The 24,042-nt window shown below is 39.2% G+C and overlaps 1 protein-coding gene across 3 annotated transcripts in view; it reads right to left on the minus strand.

Annotated features, from left to right (window-relative positions):
* The window catches only part of LOH2 (LAG1 homolog 2), a 67,107-nt gene that overhangs the window by 1,954 nt on the left and 41,111 nt on the right, over positions 1-24,042 (minus strand). For all 3 annotated transcript variants that reach the window (XR_016053517.1, XM_011623014.3, XM_088864006.1), the window contains exon 3: positions 14,248-14,403. Coding sequence is in view for 2 of the 3 variants with exons in the window: in XM_011623014.3 (XP_011621316.1) it covers positions 14,248-14,403 (156 nt within the window). In the remaining variant the exon portion in view is untranslated. The remainder of the gene's footprint in view (positions 1-14,247; positions 14,404-24,042) is intronic.

Genomic DNA, 24,042 nt, shown 5'->3' on the forward strand with positions numbered 1-24,042 from the left:
ATTGACCTAATCATAGCAAATCCTAATTATTAAACTAATCTATTAAGACATATTCCTCAATCCTACTCAAATTAGGAAACCTCAATACCCTAAACCCTATTGTCCTAAACTTAGTGAGAGACCTAAACCCACTAGGATTCATATTTGCCCATTCCAAAGTGATGCAAGACAAAATTATTCTTATTTTTTTAAATTTTGTTTAATTTCTAAGGATATATATTTTTATTTAAATTTTAGGTTTTATTGTTAGTGTTTTTTAATCTCTTTGGGGGATTCTAAGGTTTTTTTTTAAATATTTTTAAAATTTTTGGACCTATTTAAAAAAGTAGTTACAAGGTTGATGGAATTACTTGCTTAATCAAAGGTTAAATTCCATTGTGAATTTTGTTTTAATTAGGACTTCTTATTTAATTAAAATTAGGATTTCTTGGGTTCTAAGTAAGGTATTTTATGTATGTAGAGAACATAGAATAGAGATTTGAATTATTGTTATGAAACATTGTTTCCCAGAGTTCTTGTGAATTATGTAGAACCATTGAAGGTAGGCTTGTTAGCTTCCTTTTTTATTTTTCAATCTATAGATTATTGGATTTTCTTCCCTGCAAAAATATTTCTGCATCAATTTGGTATCAGAGTTCAAGTTTTCTTCAACAACAAGGCCATGAAACTACACACAAATCCAGGGTTTGCTGATTTTGGGCCAAGGCTTGCTGATTTTATCAAAAGTTTTGCTGATTTCAGCCCAAGGTTTGCCAAATTCAGTTATTGAGGTTTTGTTGATTCTCTGCCTAGGGTTTGTTATTTCAATGAACCCATGATAGCGAGAAGGTGGAAGGGAGGCTCTCGTAGACCTACCCTGAGATGCCAGAGATGAAGAGATTGAGGTTCTCGAGTGGCAAGTTCAGCAGCTTGCACAACAACTCATGGGCATCAATCACGGGCAGGACGGTGATCATTCAGCCCAAGAAGATGTCGAGTACAAAATCTTCTCAACGCCATGCTCCACATGAGGAGTTGGGTAAAGAGGAAAGTGATGAAGACCTAGACGTGGGGAGCATCACTCTAGGTTTTTTATTTGAAGGTGGACATCACTGATTTTGACGAGAATAATTTGACTCAACCAAGGGAAAAGTAACTTTGCCGCTTGTGAGAACAATTTGATTTGTCAAATTGAAGAGGCCATCTATGAAGAACCTTTATTTTCATCAAGTTATTTCCCAAATCAGCAGGTTGTAGATTGGGATTTGCTACCAATCTTTCACACATGATTAAATGAACAACAAGATATATTAGAAGATCTGATCTATGATAAGGTTCAAGATTAAGATCTCAAGGATATTAAAGAGGTGGAGAATTCAAGAGATTTAAGACATTGGAATCAAAGTATCGAAGTGGAAACGCAGTCAACTCATAAACTACAAATTGTGGCCCTGGATTCAGAGCGTAATGAACTAGATGTCAAGAAAGCCTCTAGAGGCCAAAAAATTGAGTTTAAAGTTCTCTGATCTATTTTCAATGCGAGCTCAGGGATAGCCAAATCTGATAACTTTGTATTTATTCCTCAATTTATATATTAGGATCAGTTTCTTGAGGATTTCTTTTCACCACAAATAATCGTTGAGCCAATAAAGAAAAAGGTTGAAGAAGGTGATTTTGATGTTGAATTCGTCTTAGCCTACTTTAAATCTAATGATGAGTTTTCGCCAACCAAGGGGGTCTGATGTAGGACAAAATTATTCTTATTTTTAACTTTTATTTAATTTCAAAGGATGTATATTTTAATTTTAATTTTAATTTTAGGGTCATTTTTTAAGTTTTCAAGTCTCTCTAGGGATTCGCGAGTTTTTTTATATTTTTAGGATTGTAAGAGTTGTTTAAAAAAGAAGCTACAACACTTACGAAATTATTTGTTTCATCAGGGGTAAAAATATCATTACAAATTAAAGTTACTTTGATACTTCATTCACCAATATATTACCTAGTTTTATCTATGTCATTTTTTATTAGAGGCATTTTAGTATATTTATCAAGTGGAGGATCATTTCTACTTTGCACTCATGACTTCCTTTTAGGTTGGGTTAGAAACTTCAACCAAAATCCAGTAGAATTCCTTATTAACTTTCGCCAATTTTTCCCTCTCATAAAACCATTCTATTAACATAACACCATGAAATTAATGGAAACTCCTGCTGGACTTCTCTTTACTTTTGGCAGTCTATTTTTAAAAGCCTCAATATAGATTGGGTCAATAATCCATAGCATGGCTATTGAGATCTCCCAACTTATGTGGCAGTCCTCATGGGAAACTCGCTCCGGCACTCTAGGAAATGGGTCTTCACAAGATTTCCATTTTAAAATTTTGGGATCTCAATCTACATTATTAGGGACCTCAATTCCAACTTAAAAACCAAGATAACAACCAAAGTAATATTTTTATTTTTTTATTTATTTATAGCCAGCTATCAGTGCAACTATAATTTATCTTGGAGAACTCATTACTACCTTATTCCAAAACTTAATAGAGGGAAAACTCGTCTTTACTTCAAAACTGGGCATGCATGGATAACTCCATTGCTTACTAGCTATCAATGAAGATATAACTACTTTAAAGACTATATATAGTACTAGTCTTAGATTTAATAAAGAAAATAAAATTATTTCATTTATTAATAATGCATTTTTAAAAATTAGGAATTTATTACAAATTCTCAAAATTTAAGAATGATGGAATCTTTTGTCGACACCCACAGAGTTTTTTGATATCAATCATATATCAGTTATAATAAATTTTAAACAACAAATATTTTCAAATTACATTTAAAATATATATATTTTTGATACTCTCAAATTACGTTTAAACTATTCCAAGCATTCCATAAAATTTTGCCAATCATTTTGAATGTGGAATCATGATTCCTAACTTCTAGGAATCGGGATATGTGGTGATTCCTTCACAGAAATGTAGAATCGCGATTCCAAACTGAATCGCTACCTAGGGTGGACGATTCCCGGAACTACATAACAAACAATGGATGTAACTTTCACTTTACCAATAGTCACTCGACAAACTTCTCTCTACATGCAACCCATTGTACATAGGATGGTGGACACTCTTCCTATGTGAATACCACTATGAGCAGCCTGATGAACTCCTTTCTTGACCTACTTTCACACAAAGTTGGACCCAAGGCGTAACGACCATCATCCACAAAATCGGTGCATCTCCAGCAATACGATCACTTTAACCAATGGGCTTCTTTATTTTGGTTTAGATTAATTATATTTTTTTAATATAAAGATGGTTAGACTAGGTGTAAATGAACTGACTAACTCAATAGTACAAATTTTAAAATGAGGTTTTTCATGTCAATTTAATTATATATTGAACTCAAGTTTATTCTAATAAAATCCCAAGAATTGAAAGTAAAACGAACTATGAAATTGGATAGAAGATGACAAACTCGCTAGGACTACTATGCTCACTACTTTTGAAGACGATTTCATATGATTCGAAAAAAATTTCTGAAGATTACGAGAAATCTAAATTCATAATGGAAGAACTAGATATGGTTCAATGTCAGAAAATCACATACAACTTTTACTTCATTATATCACACGTAGTATGTGAGAAAATTAATATGCAGAACCTTAAGACAACTAGAGACCACATGAAATGTTCCATGTAAGTGTCAACAGTGTTAAACAAACTCCTTCCTCAATGGGACATAGGGATGAGAACCATGATAACACACTACCCTCCCAAGGCCATCTCATGAGTCCCACATCTCTCCTTGGAATTTCCATGTGGAAGGATTCCTCATGGAGGAAACACCCAGCAAGCAACACGAGATCAGATACAATAGTGAATAGATACACGAAGCTATTTTTGAAAAGGTAATGCAGACCTACCCAACCTCGGAAAAATATCTGCCATTAATATGCTTCCCGAATAAAGCCAAATGTAAGCAGGTGCCATTACATATGTCAAAGAAAATCTCAAAGATGGAAGCCACATGCTGAGGTGGAGGTATCTCCAATAGACCCAAAGAATCAATTTTAAGCCATTCTACCTCCATCTTCAATGGGAGTCAATAATGATATAAAGCTCATAAGAAGTCCTTCGTCAAGGCCCATACTTCTGCTACTGTGGAATCAACAATTTTCAACAGCCTAGAAAACGATGACCAAGCATCACCACATGCATCGACAACTGGATGTCCATTCCTCCTGGGATGCATCAAGAGCAGTGAAAGTTAAGCTTATAAGTTTCCCCAGGTGAGTTGATATGAAAGACCCACCTCACCTCAATGCTAAGACCACAGGCAACCAACTAGCCAAGAAAGTAGCAACTCTAATACCAGAAAACACTTCATTGGCAAGATTCCAGGATATCACCATTGGGCAAATCCCATCACATAGCAGTCCTTCTGGAAGCTCTAATACTGCAGTCTCTCCAGATGCCCCACATGGCAGCCAAGGAGAAAAGCCTCCACAGAGTAACACCCCCACTAGAGAAAGGAGAAACACTTCAAACCAAAAATAGCTCAGCCATTGTCATAGGCATTGCCCAACAAAGACATATGAGACCACACGGGAGCCACAACTGAGCGAAGTAAAAGAAGCCTTGTCTTAAAGCAAGAAAATTACATTGGGCTAATGCTCCTAACCAAGATGGCCAGTGTTACCACATCCTAGCAAGCCAGCCACCCATAAGCTCTAACATTTTGCGGAGCTAAGAAATCCCCAACAAATAGAGCCAGCGAAGGATCACAAGTGCAAGACACCATGACTTGTACAAGGAACGAAAAAGGAAAATCCTACTACTTACATATGCCAAATCCCGTGATGGGTCCCTCCATAGAGAAAGTAGTCACCACCAAATAATGCAGAAGCACAGTCCTTAAAACTCCTAAAAACTAGGCCCAACATCATTTAGTTAAGGAAACATCAACTCCTTTAGAGGCAACTCCCTACACCATGGAGGTCAAGCTGCCATGCAAACCTAGGGACATCAAACCTTTAACAAATCTATATGCAGACAAACCTTCCTCCTAACCCTCAACATCAACCAACAATGTTGCTATCCCTAACATCCTGATGAAATACTCCCATCGACCAACCTTCAAAGAAATCAACCACATATAATCTCCACAACTTACTCACCCAATATGCAGTGCACAAACATTCCTCCTAACCCTCAACATCAACCTGCAATGTTGCTATCCGTAACACCCTGATGAAATATTCCCATCAACCAACCTCTAAGGAAATCAACCACATCTAAGCTCGACAGCCACTCACCCAACAAGGCTTTATGGGCCATCCTGTCTCCTCAATCCAAAAAATTACCTTTTTAAGACGTCACACCGGCTCCCAACAAACAACATGAAACTGAACTACCACACTACCCAATCCTTCGAGAACACCTCAAGAGTACCTGGGTTATATGCATAATATATATTATATATTATAATATGAAAATCAGAACGCATTTAAGGAGCATTCCAAGAATATGTGGTTGCATGTTGGCATGGGCACGACCAAAATAGGGCAAACTCGATAAGTATAAAAAAATTTACCTAATTCATTTTTTTTAATATTATAGACACATGCACAATAGAGATTCCATAGCGAGAGGGCCCATCATAAAAGGGAAAAAGAAAAAGAGAGAGAGCATAATAGAGAGAGAGAGAGAGAGAGAGAGAGAGCAATGAAAGGCAATGATAAGGAAGGAAAGTCAAATTTATTATAAATCCACTACAGGCTTTCAATGTTGCGATTCGATTCAAGTAGAAGGCTCTAAAAGGGCAAGGCTAGGGCAAGGCTAAGGCCTAAAAGAACATAGATAGAAGTAGTGAGAAAAGATATGACTTTTAGTCTTACTGAGGGTATAACCCTTGATAGAGAAGAATGGAAGAACATGATTCATGTAGCCAACCACCAGATAATTGGGATAAGGTTTGGATGATGATGATGATGATAGTTTTTAATGGTGTTCATGAACATCAGAATCTCTCACTCACTCTGTATATATATATATATATATATATATATATATATATATATAGTGTGTATACATAATGACTATGGTCATCTTTATAATTGACAATTCATCCAATCATAAATCAACTATCAAACCAAAAAAAAAAGTCCCATCAGATATTGATTACCACACAATATTGTATATCGCCTTTTTTATTGGTAATTATTGTCTATTACTTACTAAGTATTAACATATGGGCCTTGTGACTATATCAAAATAAAAGTTGGCATTTTCCTTTTGCCTAACGTTTTTCTTACCCTTTTTATCAAATACAACTAATTCAGCTCTCTTTTGTTCACCAAATAATTGCCATTATCTAATCCCAAAGTCATCGTTCTCTATAACTTTCATCATTGTCATAAACTATTCATGAGTTATACTATCAAAGTTTTGACTGACAAATTCCTTTCACGGGCAATGATTCGCTTTCAACCTTCACACCCCAAGTTATGGAGCATTCCTGCTGTAGTTGCATAAGAGATCCTAGACCTCCGGGATTTCAAACCCGTGATTTATGTTATTTAGATCCCAAAATGGAAGGGATCGGCTCCTCTAGCTAATGGGATCACAATCCCTCATGGTGATCCTAGGTGATAGAGGATTGTGTTCCCTTCGAGGTCTCACTCCTGAACCCTTAAATCAAGGTTCCAAAGCAGAATCATCAACTGCCTACAGAGCTATCCATGTCTATTGGCTTAGCAACATAAAGAAGGAGACCTTATTTGGAGCTTGTGAGTCTAAGATCAAGCATCCAATCCTTAGCATGGGATGCAAATCACTCACCATCCACTAATAATCAAAGAGGTTCTACTTAAATTGATGTGCAACACTGAAACAGCCTCAAAATATTGAAGAATGAACCTAACTTGGGGTTGTGGCCTTTCACGCGCTTGACACTGAGATTTTCCATAGTTCTCGGTCACAATAGGGGTGACCGAGAATGTGTGACTCACCAGATCTGTGCAAACTGGGATCCAAAGTTTGTGTCCATAGAGTCACTAAACCCCGGGTCAAGAAGCTCGCTTTAAGGGGCATTGTACTGAAAAGGGTTTCAGGGGTTCCCTAGTCAAGGTCAGTGACACCTCATGATCAGTTTAGGGCATGAATAATCATGATGTTTCTGTTTCCGTATATAATTGGATATGGATCAAGATATGCGAGATTTTATGTGTTGAGCCATGTGTGAGAAGGATCGGCACTGAGGGCATGAGCCAAATCCTTGATGGGGATCCTACTCACAATATGTGCATTTGACATTTGCATATTGGAAGCCACTACTAAGGAAGATCCACTGAGGAGAGACATGCACATGGGCTTGTGAGAGTATCCCTGCATCCCGAGAGTGTACCCCCTTGGACCCACCTACAATCCACTATAAACCAAGACCTACTCATTTGTTGGGTTAGCTTTGATGAGCCAAGCATGAGCCCCTGCCAGATACTGCAGGTCATGAGACTCATTGCGCTAATTCTGAGAAAGTGACGGGGGGTGGTTCCAAATCTAGTCTAGTGGAGAGCGCAAACAATTGAGACTTAAATCCTTAAGCATCCTAATTTCCCAAAAGAGAACTTTTTCTCCGCCCTAATTTCACTGAGAAATGTCAAGAAATAATGAAAATAAATTTTGGGATTTTTAGATGCTTTTCTAGATGTTTTTTAGGGCGAAATTCTCTTGAAAAATGTTCTTTCCTGAAATTCCACCAAGGACACTTCCCGGCCCAAATAGCCATTGGGCCCCATAAGGGGTGTCCACATGGCTGATGACATCGTCTACACGTCAGTTTAGTGGCTGATGTGTGCGTGATGTCAATCACAAGTTGCCCGCCCCCCCCTCCAAAACAAAAACCTCTTCTCTCTTGAGGATGCATTTGTAATTTTGTTATTGTCAGAGTGTCAAGAGTCTTTGCTCTAGGTATTATTACTAAATTTTTTTTTAATAAAGCACTCAAAATACACCCTTAAAACTGAGATTAAAGCAGCATACAAGTCCCTTCAACTCATAATTACACCCCAATATACAACTTACAAAATTCCAGATTGGTCCCATACCAGTTCCACTTAAAACAAGACTCAATGATTGGTCAAATATAACAAACTACATAGAAAACAACCCCCAACATAAGGACATGAATAATACAATATTAAATAACAATTGAATCCATGAATTTAAGCCAATATCAATTATATAAACACTACCAAAGACATGCACATAGTCTTTAGATCATGGGAAGTCGATCTCATAAACCAATTATGTCGATTAAGGTCTTTGCAATAAATTCTTTAATTGCTCAACCCGATGGTGAGCTATAAAAGGTCTAATCTCAATCCAATTTAAAGTGAAGCATGATTCATGAAGGCAAAACTCATATCATCACCGAGACATCAAATGGAACTATTATATGAGGCAGGTGAAAGGTAGGGGCAAGTGAAGTATAGTAATCGTCTATGGAGCTATCAATGGGTTTCAAAAGGAAAAGTTTGGCATTATGGCCTCTTGTAAAATCTAGCTTTTAAGGTGATAGAAAGGCAAATGTTTTGTTATTACATGGGTCACAAAGTGCAGAAATTTTAAACAAAGACTTGGCCAAATGACAAGGAAATGGGCTCAATACGATGCATTGTCAATCTAGCTAGTGTAGTAATAGACATGCATGAAAGGGATGGCAATTGAATCAAGAAAAGAAGGTTCAAAGAGAAGATACCTGGCTGTAAAAGTGCAGGGCCATCAAGAAACCAAGAGCCAAAGTTCACCCAAGAGACTCCTAAACCCCAAGACCAGCCACCAACACATACTCCATGGATGAAGAGAATATGAAGCAAGAAAGGAGGCGACGTGCCTATCTTTTCTCTTTTTCTCTAACTCTCTCACATTGGGGTTTTCTCACTCTAAAAACGATCTCTTAGAGTACGATTGTTTTTCTGAAAGATATCTTCTGGAAAGTTGAATGTTTTGTTCTAGAAGGTTCAAATAAGTTCTGGATATTATGTTTGATAACCTGTTGGAATGTTAAGAAAGTTCTGGGTACTGTGTTCGATAAGATATATATATATATATATATATATATATATATATTCAGAGGTATTTTGATCAATTTATATTTTTCAATTATTTTTTTTATATTTTTATTAGATTCTCCTATTTTTGATGAACACATGCTCCAAATTTCAGATCATTCCGATTTGTAAAAAACATGAAAAATGAAACACTACCGGACAACTGTGACCGTGCGATGAACTTTGGGCGGTGATGAGCATAGGCGAAATCACTGTTCATTTTCGCTTATAGGGGTTGCGTAGTGTTTTCCATATATATATATATATTAACAATATAAATATAAATATATAATATATATAACATAATATAATATATAATGTAATGTATTTTATATATTTTATTAATGCATATTTGTATTATATGTAACATATAATATAATATTTATTATAATATAATATAAGACATTTATATTATGAGTAATATAATAATATAAATATATAATAAAATATAACATAATATAATATTATATTATATTATATTATATCATATTAGTAATAATTATATTATGTATTTAAATTTTGCATAGTGAATAGTGATCAACAAAAACGTTCTGAAAGATTAAGTTCCTACCGCCCCTTAGGAACTTAATCTTTCATGCTTTAATAAAGGAATGAGAACTTTTGTTGGAAGATTACTTTTTGAACCTTTAGATGAATTCGTGTGTCAAACACAGAACTTTTGGAAAATTAGAAAGATTTCTTCTGAAAGAAATCTTTAAAAAAAACAAACGCTCCCTTAGGGTTTAAGAGATGAGAGGTATTTTTAGAGAGTATTTGCGTTTATAAGTTTGCCTTTAGTTGGATTGAATCTAAACCATTCAATTTAAGCATCAAGGGTTTAGAGAGGCAAGATCTTAGCCATCCAACCCACATCTTAGCTATCATAGATGTATGGTTGGGATTTTTCGACCATTATCTTCACTTGTGTAAAAACAACTCCTAATTTATCAAATTAATTAATTCCATAAAATCAAGAAAAACCAATCTCATAAATGCCCTTGTTTGTTAAGTAATATGTGAAGAGAAAACCATATGGAGAGCATTATTCCTCAATTCCCTAAATAATTCTTCTTTCTCTAAAACCATATTTTGAATTTGAAATAAAGTGGTTTTCTCTCTCAACACCTCATCCTTTCACACGTGGTGTGTCATGAGACACACTTTGCATCATATGACACATTCCATGTCATAAACTCACACATGAAAGCAACAAGAGATGGCAACCAAAATAAAATCTTTAGATCTAGGTATTTGATTGGTTTTAAAGCCCTTGATTTAAGAGAAAAACTTCCCCTGAAAATATCAAGCATCCCACACATGCCACCATACCTGTGAGGAGGAGCTACAAACATCAAAATATCATTCACGCCATCAATACAAGTGGGGACGACGTCCAACCTATGAGGTTGACGTCACCCACACGTTAGCCACAGTGCTAACATGTGGTTGACATTAGCAGCCATGTGGAATCCCCCACCCCAACCTTCTCTAGTGGGGCCCATTTTTCATTGGGGCCCCATGGGGTGCATCCTTAGGTGGAATTATTAGAATGGACGCATGGAGGGACTTATTTCCCGAAATAAAATTCAAAAGAAAAAATCCCATGAATCATTTTCAGTAGTTTTCATCATTTTTTAGTAAACATTGGGCATGGAAAAAATTTATTTTGGGAAATTAGGATCCTTAAGGATTTCTTCTCAACCGTTTGGGTACTCTACTTTGCTAGGTCTGGAACCCCCAATCACTTTCTTGAGATCAGCCCAACAAGGCCCATGACCCACAGTCTTTGGCAAGGCTCATGCTTGGCTCGTCAAAGCTAACCCAATAAATGACTCGGTTCCAGACCTGCAATAGATTGTAGGCGGTCCCACAAGGATATACACTCGAGATGGCAGGAACACTCTCTTGCACATGTGCATGTCTCTCCTCAGTGAATCTTCTTGAGCAAGTGCGGCTTCCTATTTCATGACTGTGATATGCTCATGTTGTGAGTAGGATTACTGTTAGGGATTTGGCTCATGTCCTCTCAGAGCTGCTCCTCAAATTGAGCTGAATACACAAAATCGCATACGCACATCTCAATCATCCACACAATCAGAAATATCAAACCCTAGCTCAAATCTATCATGAGGCGATCTCACTGACCCTAACCAAGGGAACACTCAAACCCTCATCAGTATAACACCCCTCAAAACCAGGCCGCATGATCTGGGGTTTTATGATTCTATGGACACCAACTCCGGATCCCAGTTACCACAGTTCTAGTGAATCACTAGTTCTAGGTTACTCCCACTGTGACCAAGAACCATAGAAAATCTTGATGTCAAGGCCTTGAAAGGCCACAACCCCAACATTTACTTGTTGCTTTCCATCATTTACTTGTTGCTTGTAGGCACATATGTAAGGTATTGACATGTATGTAGGCTTGATATTTTAAGTGTTGATTTTTTCCTTAAATCATGGTCTTTTAACCAATTAAAACCTAGATCTCAAAGGGTTTTATTTGGTGTTTGTCTTTCATTGCATATGTGTGTGAAAGCATGACATGAAGTTTGTCATATGATACTATGTGTGTGTTTCATGGAAGGGTATGAGGTGTTGAGAGGAAAAGCACATTTATCTTAAATTCAAAATTTGATTTTCGAGAGGAATTTTGTAGAGAGTTGAGGGGCATGCCCTCCATATGGTTTTCTCTTAACACATTGTTTAAAAAGCAAGAGTCACTATGATAATAGTTTTTTTAAATTTATAGAATTAGTTAATTTGAGGAATTTAGAGTGTTCTCGCACGAGTGGAGAATCACAAACACACATCTATGATAGTTATATGTCAGGTTGGATTGCTACGATCTTACCTCTCTCCAAGCCTTTGATGCTCAAGATTAGTGGTCTAGATTTAATCCAATAAAAGGCAAACTTAAACCCCTAGCTTACTCTCTATAAGTATCACTCATCATCTAAACACTAATGTACTCTTTGAGATAGACAAGACCCCAATGTGAGGCTTACTTAATCTTCTAAGATAAAGAGAGAGAGAGCTAGAGAAAGAGAGGTGAGAGGTTAAGAGATAGGAGCCCCCTTTCCTTGACTCTTCATCTCTCGAATTTAATGCATACATGGAGCTTCCCTCTTGAAGTTTAAGAAAGACTTTCAAGGTGTTTTAGGCCTACATTTCTTGTTGTTTCTGAGCTTTAACAGCAAGGCAATATCTCATTTCAAGCATCATTCCTTGAGTTTTTAGTAGCCTTTCCATGCTTAATTCATTGTTAGCATTATGACCTATGCATGGTATCATTTGAGCCCAATTTACATGAGTTTTCGTTGAGTTTTAGAGGCTGTAATTTCCTGCACTTTTCATCTATGCAACAAAAAAATGTTTACCCTTTCATACTAAAAGCTTAATTTTACAAGGGGGCTTTATGCCAAAATTTCCTCATGCTCCCCATTGATAAATTCATGCTCCATAGTCCCTAAGTTAAGCTCTACACACCTCATTCTTCAATCTTAGTTTGGTATGCTCTATTCATGGTTCCATGTGATGATTTTGGAGATGCTGTAAGTTTAACCTTCATGATTTATGCTTCCTTTTAGATTGGATTGAGATTAGACCACTTGCATCTCACTATGGATTGAGCAATCAAAAGGGTTGTTGCTAAGACCTTAATCGGCATAAGATGTTTATGAACTCAGCTTCCCATGATTTATAAATTAAGGGCGCAACTTTGGTGTTTGCATGTAACTTGAGAATTGGCCTATTTTGTGTATATAATGATCGTATAACTTGTATTATTCAAGTCTTTATGTCAGACACTATTTTGTATGTAATTTATAATATTTAGCCAAATCTCTATGTTGTGTTTTAAGTGAAACTAGTGAGGGACCAATCCATAGTCTAGTAAGTTACAATATGGGTGTATTTAGTTATGTATTTGTGAGTTAAAGGGACTTGTTTCTTGCAGCAAGTTCAGTTTTAAGGTTGTAATTTGGGAATTTTGTTGAAAATTTTAAGTTGTAATACCTTGAGCAAAGACTCTTGACACCCTGACGAGGTTGTCAGCGTGCTCTGAAGAAGAATCACAAAAATGAGCATATCAACTGCAAGTGGAAATTGTGATTTTTCTTACATACCAATATGAAGTCACTGGAAATTTCAAGGAGGTAGCTCTCTCAATCATCGGACTTACAGATCTTTACATAGAATGTCCTTTTTCTAACTTCTTATTACGTAAAATAAACTCAACATGGTGTTCTTCCATGACATCCAAATTTTGGCATATTAAACTTACGTGTGCGCATATTCATGGGTATATAGGCCATGATCTGAAAACAAGGCCATCCTAGGACATGGGCCTTGGGCTTCGATTGATTAAAATATTAGCTATTGCAACACCATGCCCCAGTTCGAATCCTGCCATTAAACTACTTAAAAAAGCCAAGAGACATCCTCCCTCCCTCTCTCTCACTGAGGATATCCCATTCAACTACACGCATAATTTCTAAACGACTGAATATAAATGAACAATTCTTCAAATGACATTAAGTATCACCTCTAATGGTTTCCCTATCAGTCTTACTTGATTATAATCCTTCGCATCTCAAATCATCCAACTAATATCATAAAATGTGCACTTCAACTTAACACAAGTCACGACATCTTAATTAGCAACATGAAACGGCCATTTTTTCCACACAATACAACGTGGAAACTCACATCTCATACACTAAGTTCAAGCTCTAATGGGTATCATAGCTCAAAGAAAATCCATGTCAATAAAAGTCAACAACAGTGGTGAGGAATTTTTAAGAAGTCTGGTTTCAGCATGTAAGGCATTGCAGAGTTGGAAAAATATCTATGTTGGTGTACTAAGAAGCAATAAATCTACTATCAAATATCAAGGTACTGAAAAGCAGAATACAGTTATATAAGAACAACCAACAGGTATTTTCACACGTCCAATCACAATAACGAATCACCAAGGATTAAGGAAAACCATAGGTTATCATTAAATAGGAGACACCTTGTCCATTAACTGCAAATGAAGTATGGTTGCCAACTAAATACAGAACTGAAAATCATGAGTTCCAAATAGACGTATACATATCACTTACACATATTGTTCCCATATTCATAGTGTAAGTTGCTGAATAGTACCTTGAAATAAAGGACATCCAAATTAGGACAACAGTGATTACATGATGGGACATCATTATATGGAAATCTTTTCGTCGGGTTTCCCATTTGAGGATGGCAGCAATGCTATAGGCGTAAAATCCACATTGGCACATGTAGTAAAGAATCAGCGTAAACCTAAACCAAAATAATCAGTCAACCAAGAGAAATAAGACAATATTCTCGAAAGGTCATTTATAAAAATTTAAAAAACTACTAGCAAACACTGATATTAGAATCCAGTGACAAGACGAAGATAATATCTGAGAGATGAACATTTAACGCAAAAGCGAAACAATGTAATTTTCTGACAGACAGAAAATTAGGAGAATATGACTCCTATAACGGCCCTCTCTCTATTGAGTTCGATTTTCAAGGATTTGCATTTCCGTATCACAAATTACATATTCCCCAGTGTCCACACTATAGATTAATGTAAATTCTACAATAACCAAAATTAGCTTCTCACTGAAGCAAGCATGGAGAGAAAAGAGAAAGGATCATCAGAAGCCGTAAGTCAATGCACATGTAGAAGGGTAAACAGAAAGAACAAAACGGATGGAAAAAGTAATGAGGGACTAATCTTAGACACAATTGGTCCAAGATTTAAAGAAGCCAACTCTCATGGAGTGTACCCTGGTCTACATCCAGTAAACTTGAGGATGGCCATCTCTCTTGGAATTAGAGCAGTTCAGGGGTTAGCTGAGAGCCACATCTTCTTGCAATTGCAACTATAGAGATGACTTCCACAGTTATTTTGTTTGATCAGAAAAATAAGGTTTCCGTTACTTATAAAAAAACATCTAATTCTGGCATCCACTTTTCCATCCCTCGATGGTGAAGTAGATACCTCAGTGATGAAAGACGCTTCTAAGTTAAGATTCTCGTCTGAATGGGATGTACTGAAGCCACATCCAATAAGAACATGTTCAGATTGGAGAAGTTCCTTGGAGGTGAGAATGTGGGATGATGATCTCTGCATGAGCACTACTTACTGAAAAGTGGTATTACTACAAGGCTGGCCCCAAGTGCATGGGAGTTCAAAGGTGATCTGCAGATTATGTAATTCGAGGAACAGTTAAAAGAGTGGAATCAACAGTTACAAACGCAAGGCTGGAGTTCCTGAGTATAGCTGTAGATCAATGCAGTGGTTTTTAGCTAAGGAGGTCCCATGGTTCTTCAGCTTTGAGGACACCATAAAACCCAAACTGGACATAGTGGCTCAGATGATATAGCAAGGGAAGCTCGTTAAAAAAGAAAATAGCAATGATGATATTAGGTAAAAGATAAGGCAGTAGGTTGCTAGAGACAATAGCGATGCTGAGATGCCTCTTTCATTAAGGGGTCAAGGATTCCCTTTTGTGGAGAAATTGAGTGACCAAAAGGGAAAATTTGAGTTTTTTAAAGGACTAGTTGTGATGACTCTAAATTTTTGGAACTAAAAAACAATGTAGATATTTTCTAAGGAATGCAAATTAAAATAATATGAAGAAGAGCATATCTGGAGAATTGTTCAAATTCTTTAACAGAAACACACAGTTTAACATAATCCAAAAGATTTCACAAATACCCTACCGGCGTCCCAAATAGGTCACCGCTATACCCCACCAGCGTCCTGGATGGGTCCACATAATCCCTACCAGACTACTAGGTAGGTCCACTCGTATCTTACCGGCGTACCAGATGAGCCCACATAATCCCAACTGGCATACCGAGTAGGTCCACTTATATCTCACCGGCGTACCGAATGAATCCACTTAATCCGTACCGGCATATTAGATAGGTCCACTTATATCTCATCGATGTACCAAATGAGTCCACTTATTCCCCTCCGACATACCGGATAGGTCCACTTATATACTTAAAGTATCTCTGAAACTTTTTATCACTAAACATTAGGAAACAACAATATCCTATATTTAAAATATCCTTGAAATCATTAATAAGAATTCACATGAAGTAATCTACAACAATCACTTTCACTGATATTTCTATAAATAACCAGTTAAATACTTTGGGCTTAATTTCATAAAGATATCAGTTATGAGAAACATTCTTAAAAATTGAAATCTAATATGGTAAGCAGTCTATTGAAAATAGAAGAATTCTTACGAAAATCCCGAATTAAATACTAAATTTTCAACCATCTAAAATCCTTAATAATAGACGGAAATATTATAATTTTATTAAATACGAAAATACAAGTTTTTAAATAACTATTTTTACAAGAAAATAAGGTCACTTACTCTTACAACTTATACGTCTCTTTGAGATAGATGTGTTGCTACCAATGCCAGAGTAAGACCAGGAACAATGGTGTTTAACGAAAGGTAAGGGAAGAGAGACCAAATGAGTTTATATATGGGGGAAAGGGAGCATGAAAAAGAATGGACGGATTACAAGAGAGAAAGAAATATTATATGAGAGAAAAGAGAATTATAATTTTTATTTTAATGAGGACATTATGAGAGAGAAGAATTATTATGAGATTCTCATGAGAGAGAAAAATAATATATGATAAAAAAGAGAATTATTATAATGATAACATTATGAGAGAGAGAAATGTTATAAGAGAGAAAGAATTATGAGAGAGAATTATTATGTTGTTATGAGAGAGAGAGAAGAACTTACATATGGCGAGAGAGAGAAAGACCAACGTGATGGGCTAATGATAAGCCTATGAGGGGAGGAGTATTTAAAAGTGAGGGAGATCAATTCTTTATTTGACACTTGTCCAAATATGTGTCTTTTCTTTTGTTAATTTCTTACTGGCACATATGCAAGTACGAAATTAACAAAAGAAAAGACACCTACTTGGACCAGTGTCAAATAAATAATTGATCTCCCTCGCTTTTAAATACTCCTCCCCTCATGAGCCCATCACGTTGGTCTCTCTCTCTCTCCCCATATGTAGGTTCTTCATCTCTCTCTCATAACAACTTCATAATAATTCTCTCTGTCATAATTCTCTCATAATATTTTCTCTCTTATAACATTTCTCTCTCGTAATGTTCTCATTATAATAATTCCCTTTTTTTATATATAATATTTCTCTCTCTCATGAGAATCTCATAATGGTTCTTCTCTCTCTCATAATGTCCTAATTAAAATTAAAATAATAATTCTCTTTTCTCTCATATAATATTTATCTCTCTCTTGTAATACGTGCATTCTTTTTCATGCTCTCTTTCCCCCATATATAAACTCATATAGTCTCTCTTCCCTTACCTTTAGCTAAACACCATTGATCCCGGTTTTACTCTGGCAACGTTAGCAACACATCCATCTCAAATTGAGGTATACATTTCAAGAATAAGTGACCTTATTTTCCTGTAAAAATAATTATTTAAAAACTGGTATTTCCACATTTAATATAATTGTAATATTTCTGTCTATTATTAAGGATTTTAGATAATTGAAAATTTAGTGTTTAACTCTAGATTTCTGTAAGAATTCTTCTATTGTCAACAGACTGCTTACCATGTTGTTTTTTTGATGAAATTTAACATTGTATTGCTGGAAGAGTAATACATAGGAGAGATTACATGTAATTGAGAGACCGATATCACTCTTCAAAGGGTGACTCAGTAAAAAATGTGCCAGCCTAACATGTACAAAAATGGGCTTATAGGACCACCCAGTTACATAGATTTACATGAAGCTGATGCAAAAATACAACGATACAAGAACAAAAAAAGAGCCATTTTAAGTCGTGTGCCCCTGGTCCTAAGCAAAAAAGGAGTCGGACCCCGGTTGCACTTGTCCCTGGCCTTGACTTCTAGCACCCTCTTTCGCCAAGTGATCTGCGATGTCATTGGACGTCCTCCATGTATGCCTCCAGGAGACGTCCATAGCCCTGCAGGTATAAACAATTTCGTCAAAATAGAGGTGAGGTCCCACGGTGGTGAACTCGTTCTCCTTGCCCAGAAGATAACATTTTTCAAGTCTCCTTCCACTATGAGGTGTAGGCCCCAAGAAGGGTTGAAAGATTTTAAGCCAATTAAAAGGGCCATGGCTTCAACATGGTGGGAATCCTTGATGCCAATGTACTCTGAAAAGGTCAGGACGATGTTGCTTTGGTGGTCACTAAAGGCCCCCCTAGCCGCTTCCGGGCCAGGGTTCCCTAGGGAGCACCCATTGAAATTTAGTTTGATGTAACCTTGAGGTGGTGGTTGCCAGTTACAAGATCTTGTTACCATACTCAGTTGGTCATACTCAGTTGGTGATGAAGAACATTTTTCCATTGGGTGAGGAAAAAACTTCCAAGAATTCCAAAAAAATCCTTGTGGTTGGAGGCCCAAAAGGTAACCAAAGAGAAAGAAGAGCTGGTGTGTGAAGTTTAATGCCTTGAAATCTTCTGGAATTTCTTTCCAACCAAATTGACCACATGGTTGCAGCAACTGTTGCCTTCCATAACAACCTTCCTGCCTTCGGCCAACATGAGTCGAGATCGTATGAGAACAAAGCCTTGACTGAAGGGGGGGTGACCCATTTGATGCCAAACAGTTGCAACACTTGGCCCCAAAGGTCAAAAGTATAGTCACAGAGGATGAACGCCCCAGAGGTCAAAAGTATAGTCACAGAGGATGAACAAGTGTTTGTTCGATTCCTCCTCACATAAGCATAAGGCACACTTATTGGGGGGATCCCTCTCTTTTGTAATTGGTCCGCTGTGAGAGCTCTATGAGAGCAAGCAAGCCAGTTGAAAGTTTGGACTTTAGGTGGGGCAATGGTGGCCCAAACTTTGGATTGGATTGCGGTAGGATTCGCCGGGAAAGTTGGGGCCAGAATTAAGCTTTTATAGAAAGAAGCTACCGAAAAGGTCCTAGAGGGAGCTAGAGTCCAGATGATGGCATCACTTCCTTGAGGCGAAATGAAGAGGGAGCGAGGAAGGTCGAGAGTGACTGAAAGTGGTTTGTTTCCTCTTCCATTAGATTCCTTCGAAAGTAAGGGTTCCAAACTCTACATCCCCCTATCAAGACCATTTCCTCGGCAAGGGAAGATTCTTTGTTCTGACCAAGAGAGTAGAGGGTAGGGAAGACCTCTCGCAGAGGGGAGTTTCCTAACCATAAATCGGACCAGAATCTCACTCTTGAGCCCTCTCTAGGATGAAACCTAATGAACTTTCTAAACTGGGAAAGGGTCGAGGAAAAGGATTTCCATGCTCCAGAGGCGTTGTGCCAGTGGCTCCTTTCTGACAACTAGGCTGCTTCAGGGATTCTATACTTATTCCGTACAACCTGAGCCCAAAGGGAGTTAGGCTGGGTGGCTAGACGCCACCACCACTTCCTTAGAAGTGCCTGGTTTTGTTTACGAAGGACCCGAATTGCTAGTCCTCCCTGCTGTTTGGGTAGACAGATGTTGTCCCAAGCTACCAGATGGAACTTTGTCTTTTCAGCCTGCCCTGACCAAAGGAAGTTTCGCATGATTTGGTCAAGTCGATTGGCGACCTGGGCGAGCATGTGGAATAGAGACATAAGGTATACCGGGAAGTTGGCAATGGTAGCATTGATCAGGGTCGTTCTTCCCGCCATAGAGAGGAATCTACCCTTCCACCCTGCCAAACGCCTCTCTACCTTATCTAGGACTTGGGACCATTGCCTTTTCTTGGGTTTTCCCAGACCCAAAGGGAGACCTAGATAAGTAGTCGGTAGATCTTCCACTTTACACTCCCATCTCGGAATGAAGGCTTTGACCTCTGCTTGTGTCAAGGCTACACCCAGCATTTTCGATTTCTCCATATTTACTTTGAAACCTGTCGCTGTTTGGAAACAGCTTAGGAAGAGTTTGAGGGTTTCGACTTCGTTACTAGAGGCATCAATAAAAACCAGTGTGTCATCTGCATATTGCAGATGGGACACAGTTGGACCTTGTCTACTACTCCTGAAACGTGAAAGGCGACCAGTCTGATAGAGCTGGGAGATGGAGCGACTGCAGATCTCTGCCGAAATTGAGAACAAGAAAGGGGAGAGGGGGTCTCCTTGGTGAAGACCCCTTGAAGAGGGGAAGTAGCCTTTTGGGGTTCTATTGATAAGAGTGGAGAAATGTGGATGGGAGTAGCAACCTCTCATCCACTTTCTCCATCTATCCCGGAAACCCATTCTTGTCATCGTCTCATTGAGTATTGACCAGTCCACATGGTCGTAGGCCCTTTCCCAGTTAATTTTGAAGATAACGTCGGGTTTCTTTGCTAGATGCCTCGAGTGGATGCACTCACGAGCCACTAAGGCCCCGTCAAGGATTTGTCTGTCTTTGAGAAAGGCAGTTTGTGAGGAAGATATAACAGAGGAAAGGACTTGTTGAAGCCTAATGGCTAGGACTTTTGCAAGAATCTTATAAGATGAATTCAGTAGGCTTATAGGATAGAAATCTTTGATTTCCTCTACACCTTCAATTTTAGGGACGAGAGCGAGAAAGGCAGCATTAATGGCTTTGTGGACGGTACCCCGACAGAAAAATTCCTCGAAGAATTTGATGAAGTCAGGACGGAAGGTGTCCCAGGACTCCTTGAAGGGCGCAATCGGGAATCCCTCAGGACCTGGTGCCTTGTCTTTGGCTAAAGAGTTGATGGCTAGTAAAATTTCTTCCTCAGTGAACTATTGCTCTAGTCAAACGGCTTTGTCTTCATTGAGGGTAAAGAAATCCAGGGAAGTCATTCTCGGTTTTGGCCCAAGGGGAGCAGAATATAGAGTCTGAAAGAACTCTAAGATAGCCTGCTCTATCTCAACTGGTTGACTTAGGTATCTGTTATTGACTTTTATCATCGAAATCGAATTGTCTCTTCTACGACAATTAGCAATGCGTGAAAATAGGCAGTATTATGATCACCCTCTTTCAACCATGTGATTCTAGATCTCTAGAACCAGTAAATCTCTTCTTTTTTTAAAGTAGAATGGTATTCCAGTATAGTCTTGGATCTAAGGTCAAGCTTCGAGGATTCCAGCGGTCTAGTTTCCTCAAGACGATCAATCACTTGGATGGTATTCAACAAGGAGGACTTGAGTTGGGAGAAGTTACTAGGAATGGACCGGCTCCAAGTTTTGAGGGAGGTTTTAAGGAATCGGAGTTTGGCCTGAAGGATATATCCTGCTCTACCCAAGACCTGGGAGGCAGGGGAATTCCACCAGGTTTGTAAAAGGGTAAGGAAGTCCTTCTCTTGGAGCTAATGAAGTTCAAATCTGAAGGTCTGGGGCCCCTCTTTACAGCAACGGTATCAAGCAAAATGGGGCAGTGGTCCGAGGTTGGTTTAGGAAGGGCTAAAGAAGAGGATCTCAGAAATGTTCCCCGCAGTTCAGGGACAGGAGGAACCTATCTAATTTAGAGAGAGTGGGATTGGTAGTGTGGTTGGACCACGTATATCGATAGCTCTGGAGGGGAATATCTAAGAGTTCAATACGACTGATGAAATCTGAGAAATCCCTCATATCCTGGGAAATAGAATTTGAGGAGTTTCTCTCGTGGGACCACCGGATGACATTGAGTCCCCTCCCAAACACCAAATAGGGTGTGGGAGGGAAGCTACATGTCCCAGTTCTGACCAAAGTCTGCTTTTGAGGGTAGGTGAAGTTGGGCCATAGACTGCCGAAAATTTCCATGGGACCCCATCAGAGGTGCTGGAGAGGAGAATGGCCACAGAGAATTCCCCTATAAAGTAAGAGTTTAGGGTGAAGTCTGAGGGGTCCCAAATCACCCATATCCTTTCTGAAGCCCCATTTGCCGGTAGGGAGACCCATTGACTTGGTCGTCTCCCCCATATTTGGGGAATGAGTTGTAGGTTAGGTTCTGGGAGTTTGGTTTCAAGGAGGGCAGGAACTGCGGGGCAAAGTTTAGAGGTGAGGTCCTCAACTGCACTCTTCTTGGAGGACTGTCCTAGCCCTAACGTTCTAGATGAGGAACTTCATTTCTTAATCGGAGGCCAATCTAGAAGACCTCCTAGGACGGTCAGAGGAGAGGGGGTAGGGAGAGCTAGCAAGGGGCTCTCCAGCAAACGACATCAAGGAGAAAAGATTCAGAGTTCTCTTTGGCCTCTGAATCTCACCTGTAATTTGCTTTCTGCGTCCGCTGTTAAGAACCTGTGTGCTGGACCTTCCGGTCCATCATATTCGAAGCCCATGAGTCAATAAATCTCTCTCATCCTTGCATCAATCCTGTTAGTTTCATCCTTGTCGACCTCCTCAGCTTCTTCGAAAGTCCGGGAGGGAGAGATGGGTGTCGAAGCATTTGCTAAAGTTGAATCTTCAATCTTGTTTGTTTCATCCTTGCCGACCTCCACGGCTTCTTCGAAAGCCTAGGAGGGAGAGATGTGGGTCATAACATTCTCAATGAATACCATATCCGCTTCTGGCACAAGGGATGAAGCGTTGGATGGGTAGAGGTCAGGGGGTAGAGCAGGGAGGTCAAAAGTCTGAGTGGGGCTGGGGAGGTTGGAGTCAGGGGATAAAAAAGTAGCAGGTGGAGGGGGATGAGGAAGAGAAAGAGCTGGCTGAGGGACAGGGGGAAGGTTGGATTGTAGGGCCAGAGGAGAAGGGGTAAGAGGGTTAACCGAAAGATGGAGGATAGCCTGGGGAGGGTAATCAAGAGAGTATGAGGGGATATAGGTAAGGAAATGGTGCGTCTGAATAGCTGAGTAACCGGAGAACAACAGGGAAGAGGAAGAGGGTCAGGCAACATGGATAGTACTAACCCTGTGGATGTGTACGAGGTAAGTGGTAAAGGAAAGATGAGGAGCAAAAAGGCTAGAAACAGAAGCTGGATAAGGGGGAGAACGGTCCAAGGAATGAGCTGCAACAATTCCCAGAGGGATATAGTCCCTATTAGAAAACAGGTTGGCCATCCGAAGACATTTGTATCTTGACTGGTTGAAGAAAGTCACCTAGGGTGAGAGGGTAGAAGGTGAGGGAGAAGGGTGAGGTGGGGAAAGTTTAGGGGCCGACGAATTGGAGGTGTGCAAAGGAGGGATTTGGGTTGCCAGCGATAAAGGGGTAGGGGTACAAGGGGAGGTGGTAAGGATGCAAGAAGTCGTCAGTAACCAGAGGGGAAGGGGTTTCAGAAGGGTTAACATGGTTAAGGTAGGAAGGTGGGTGAAGCAGAGTGGTTGCAAGAGGGGAAGGAAGGGAGGGCCGGGGGGGGAGGGGGAAGGTTGAGAGTCACCTACTTGGGTAGGAGGGTCAGAAGAGGTAAAGTGCAGGGGTGACTCTCTGGCTCCTGAGGAGGGTGGGGAAACCGCAGGGGTTGGTTGAGAGTTGGGGGGCAAGTGCTGAGGAACAACGTGGCACAATTAGGGAGGCGCGAGGGTAGGCGCAGGTACAAATTCCGCCGACATTGTTAGGGACAGGTGGCCTTGCTTCGGAGGGGAAGAAAGCGACGAGGGCGACGGAGGGGGAGGGAAGAGAGAAGTGAGGGGCGGCTGCTGCAGGGATTGAGCGACAGAGGGCGATACGGGCAGTAGGAGGGCAACAATGCAGAGCTCGAGGGGACGCATGGACAGAGAGATCGAGGGGGGGCAGGGAGGTAATGATGAGAGAGGGATTGGACTTAAGTCGGTGAGAGATGAGAGATAGGGTTTGGATAGAGATAGGCAGGGTTGGTCAGCTAAGCCCATAGCAATTGGAGGTGGGCTGGTGTCCTCGATGACTTCTTTCCCAAGTCGATGAGACAAAGGTGTGGTGGCAACTGGGGGTGACCCGATCATAGCAGAATTTCCGAGTCTCGTGTCTATTTGCGGACCCGAGTTTAGATTAGAAGGAAAAGAGCGTAGGGCCCAAGGATGCTAAAAAT

This window comes from Amborella trichopoda, chromosome 4 (genome assembly GCF_054954075.1).
Source record: "Amborella trichopoda isolate Santa Cruz 75 chromosome 4, AtrichopodaSantaCruz75HAP2 v2.0, whole genome shotgun sequence".
NCBI classification, from domain to species: domain Eukaryota; kingdom Viridiplantae; phylum Streptophyta; class Magnoliopsida; order Amborellales; family Amborellaceae; genus Amborella; species Amborella trichopoda.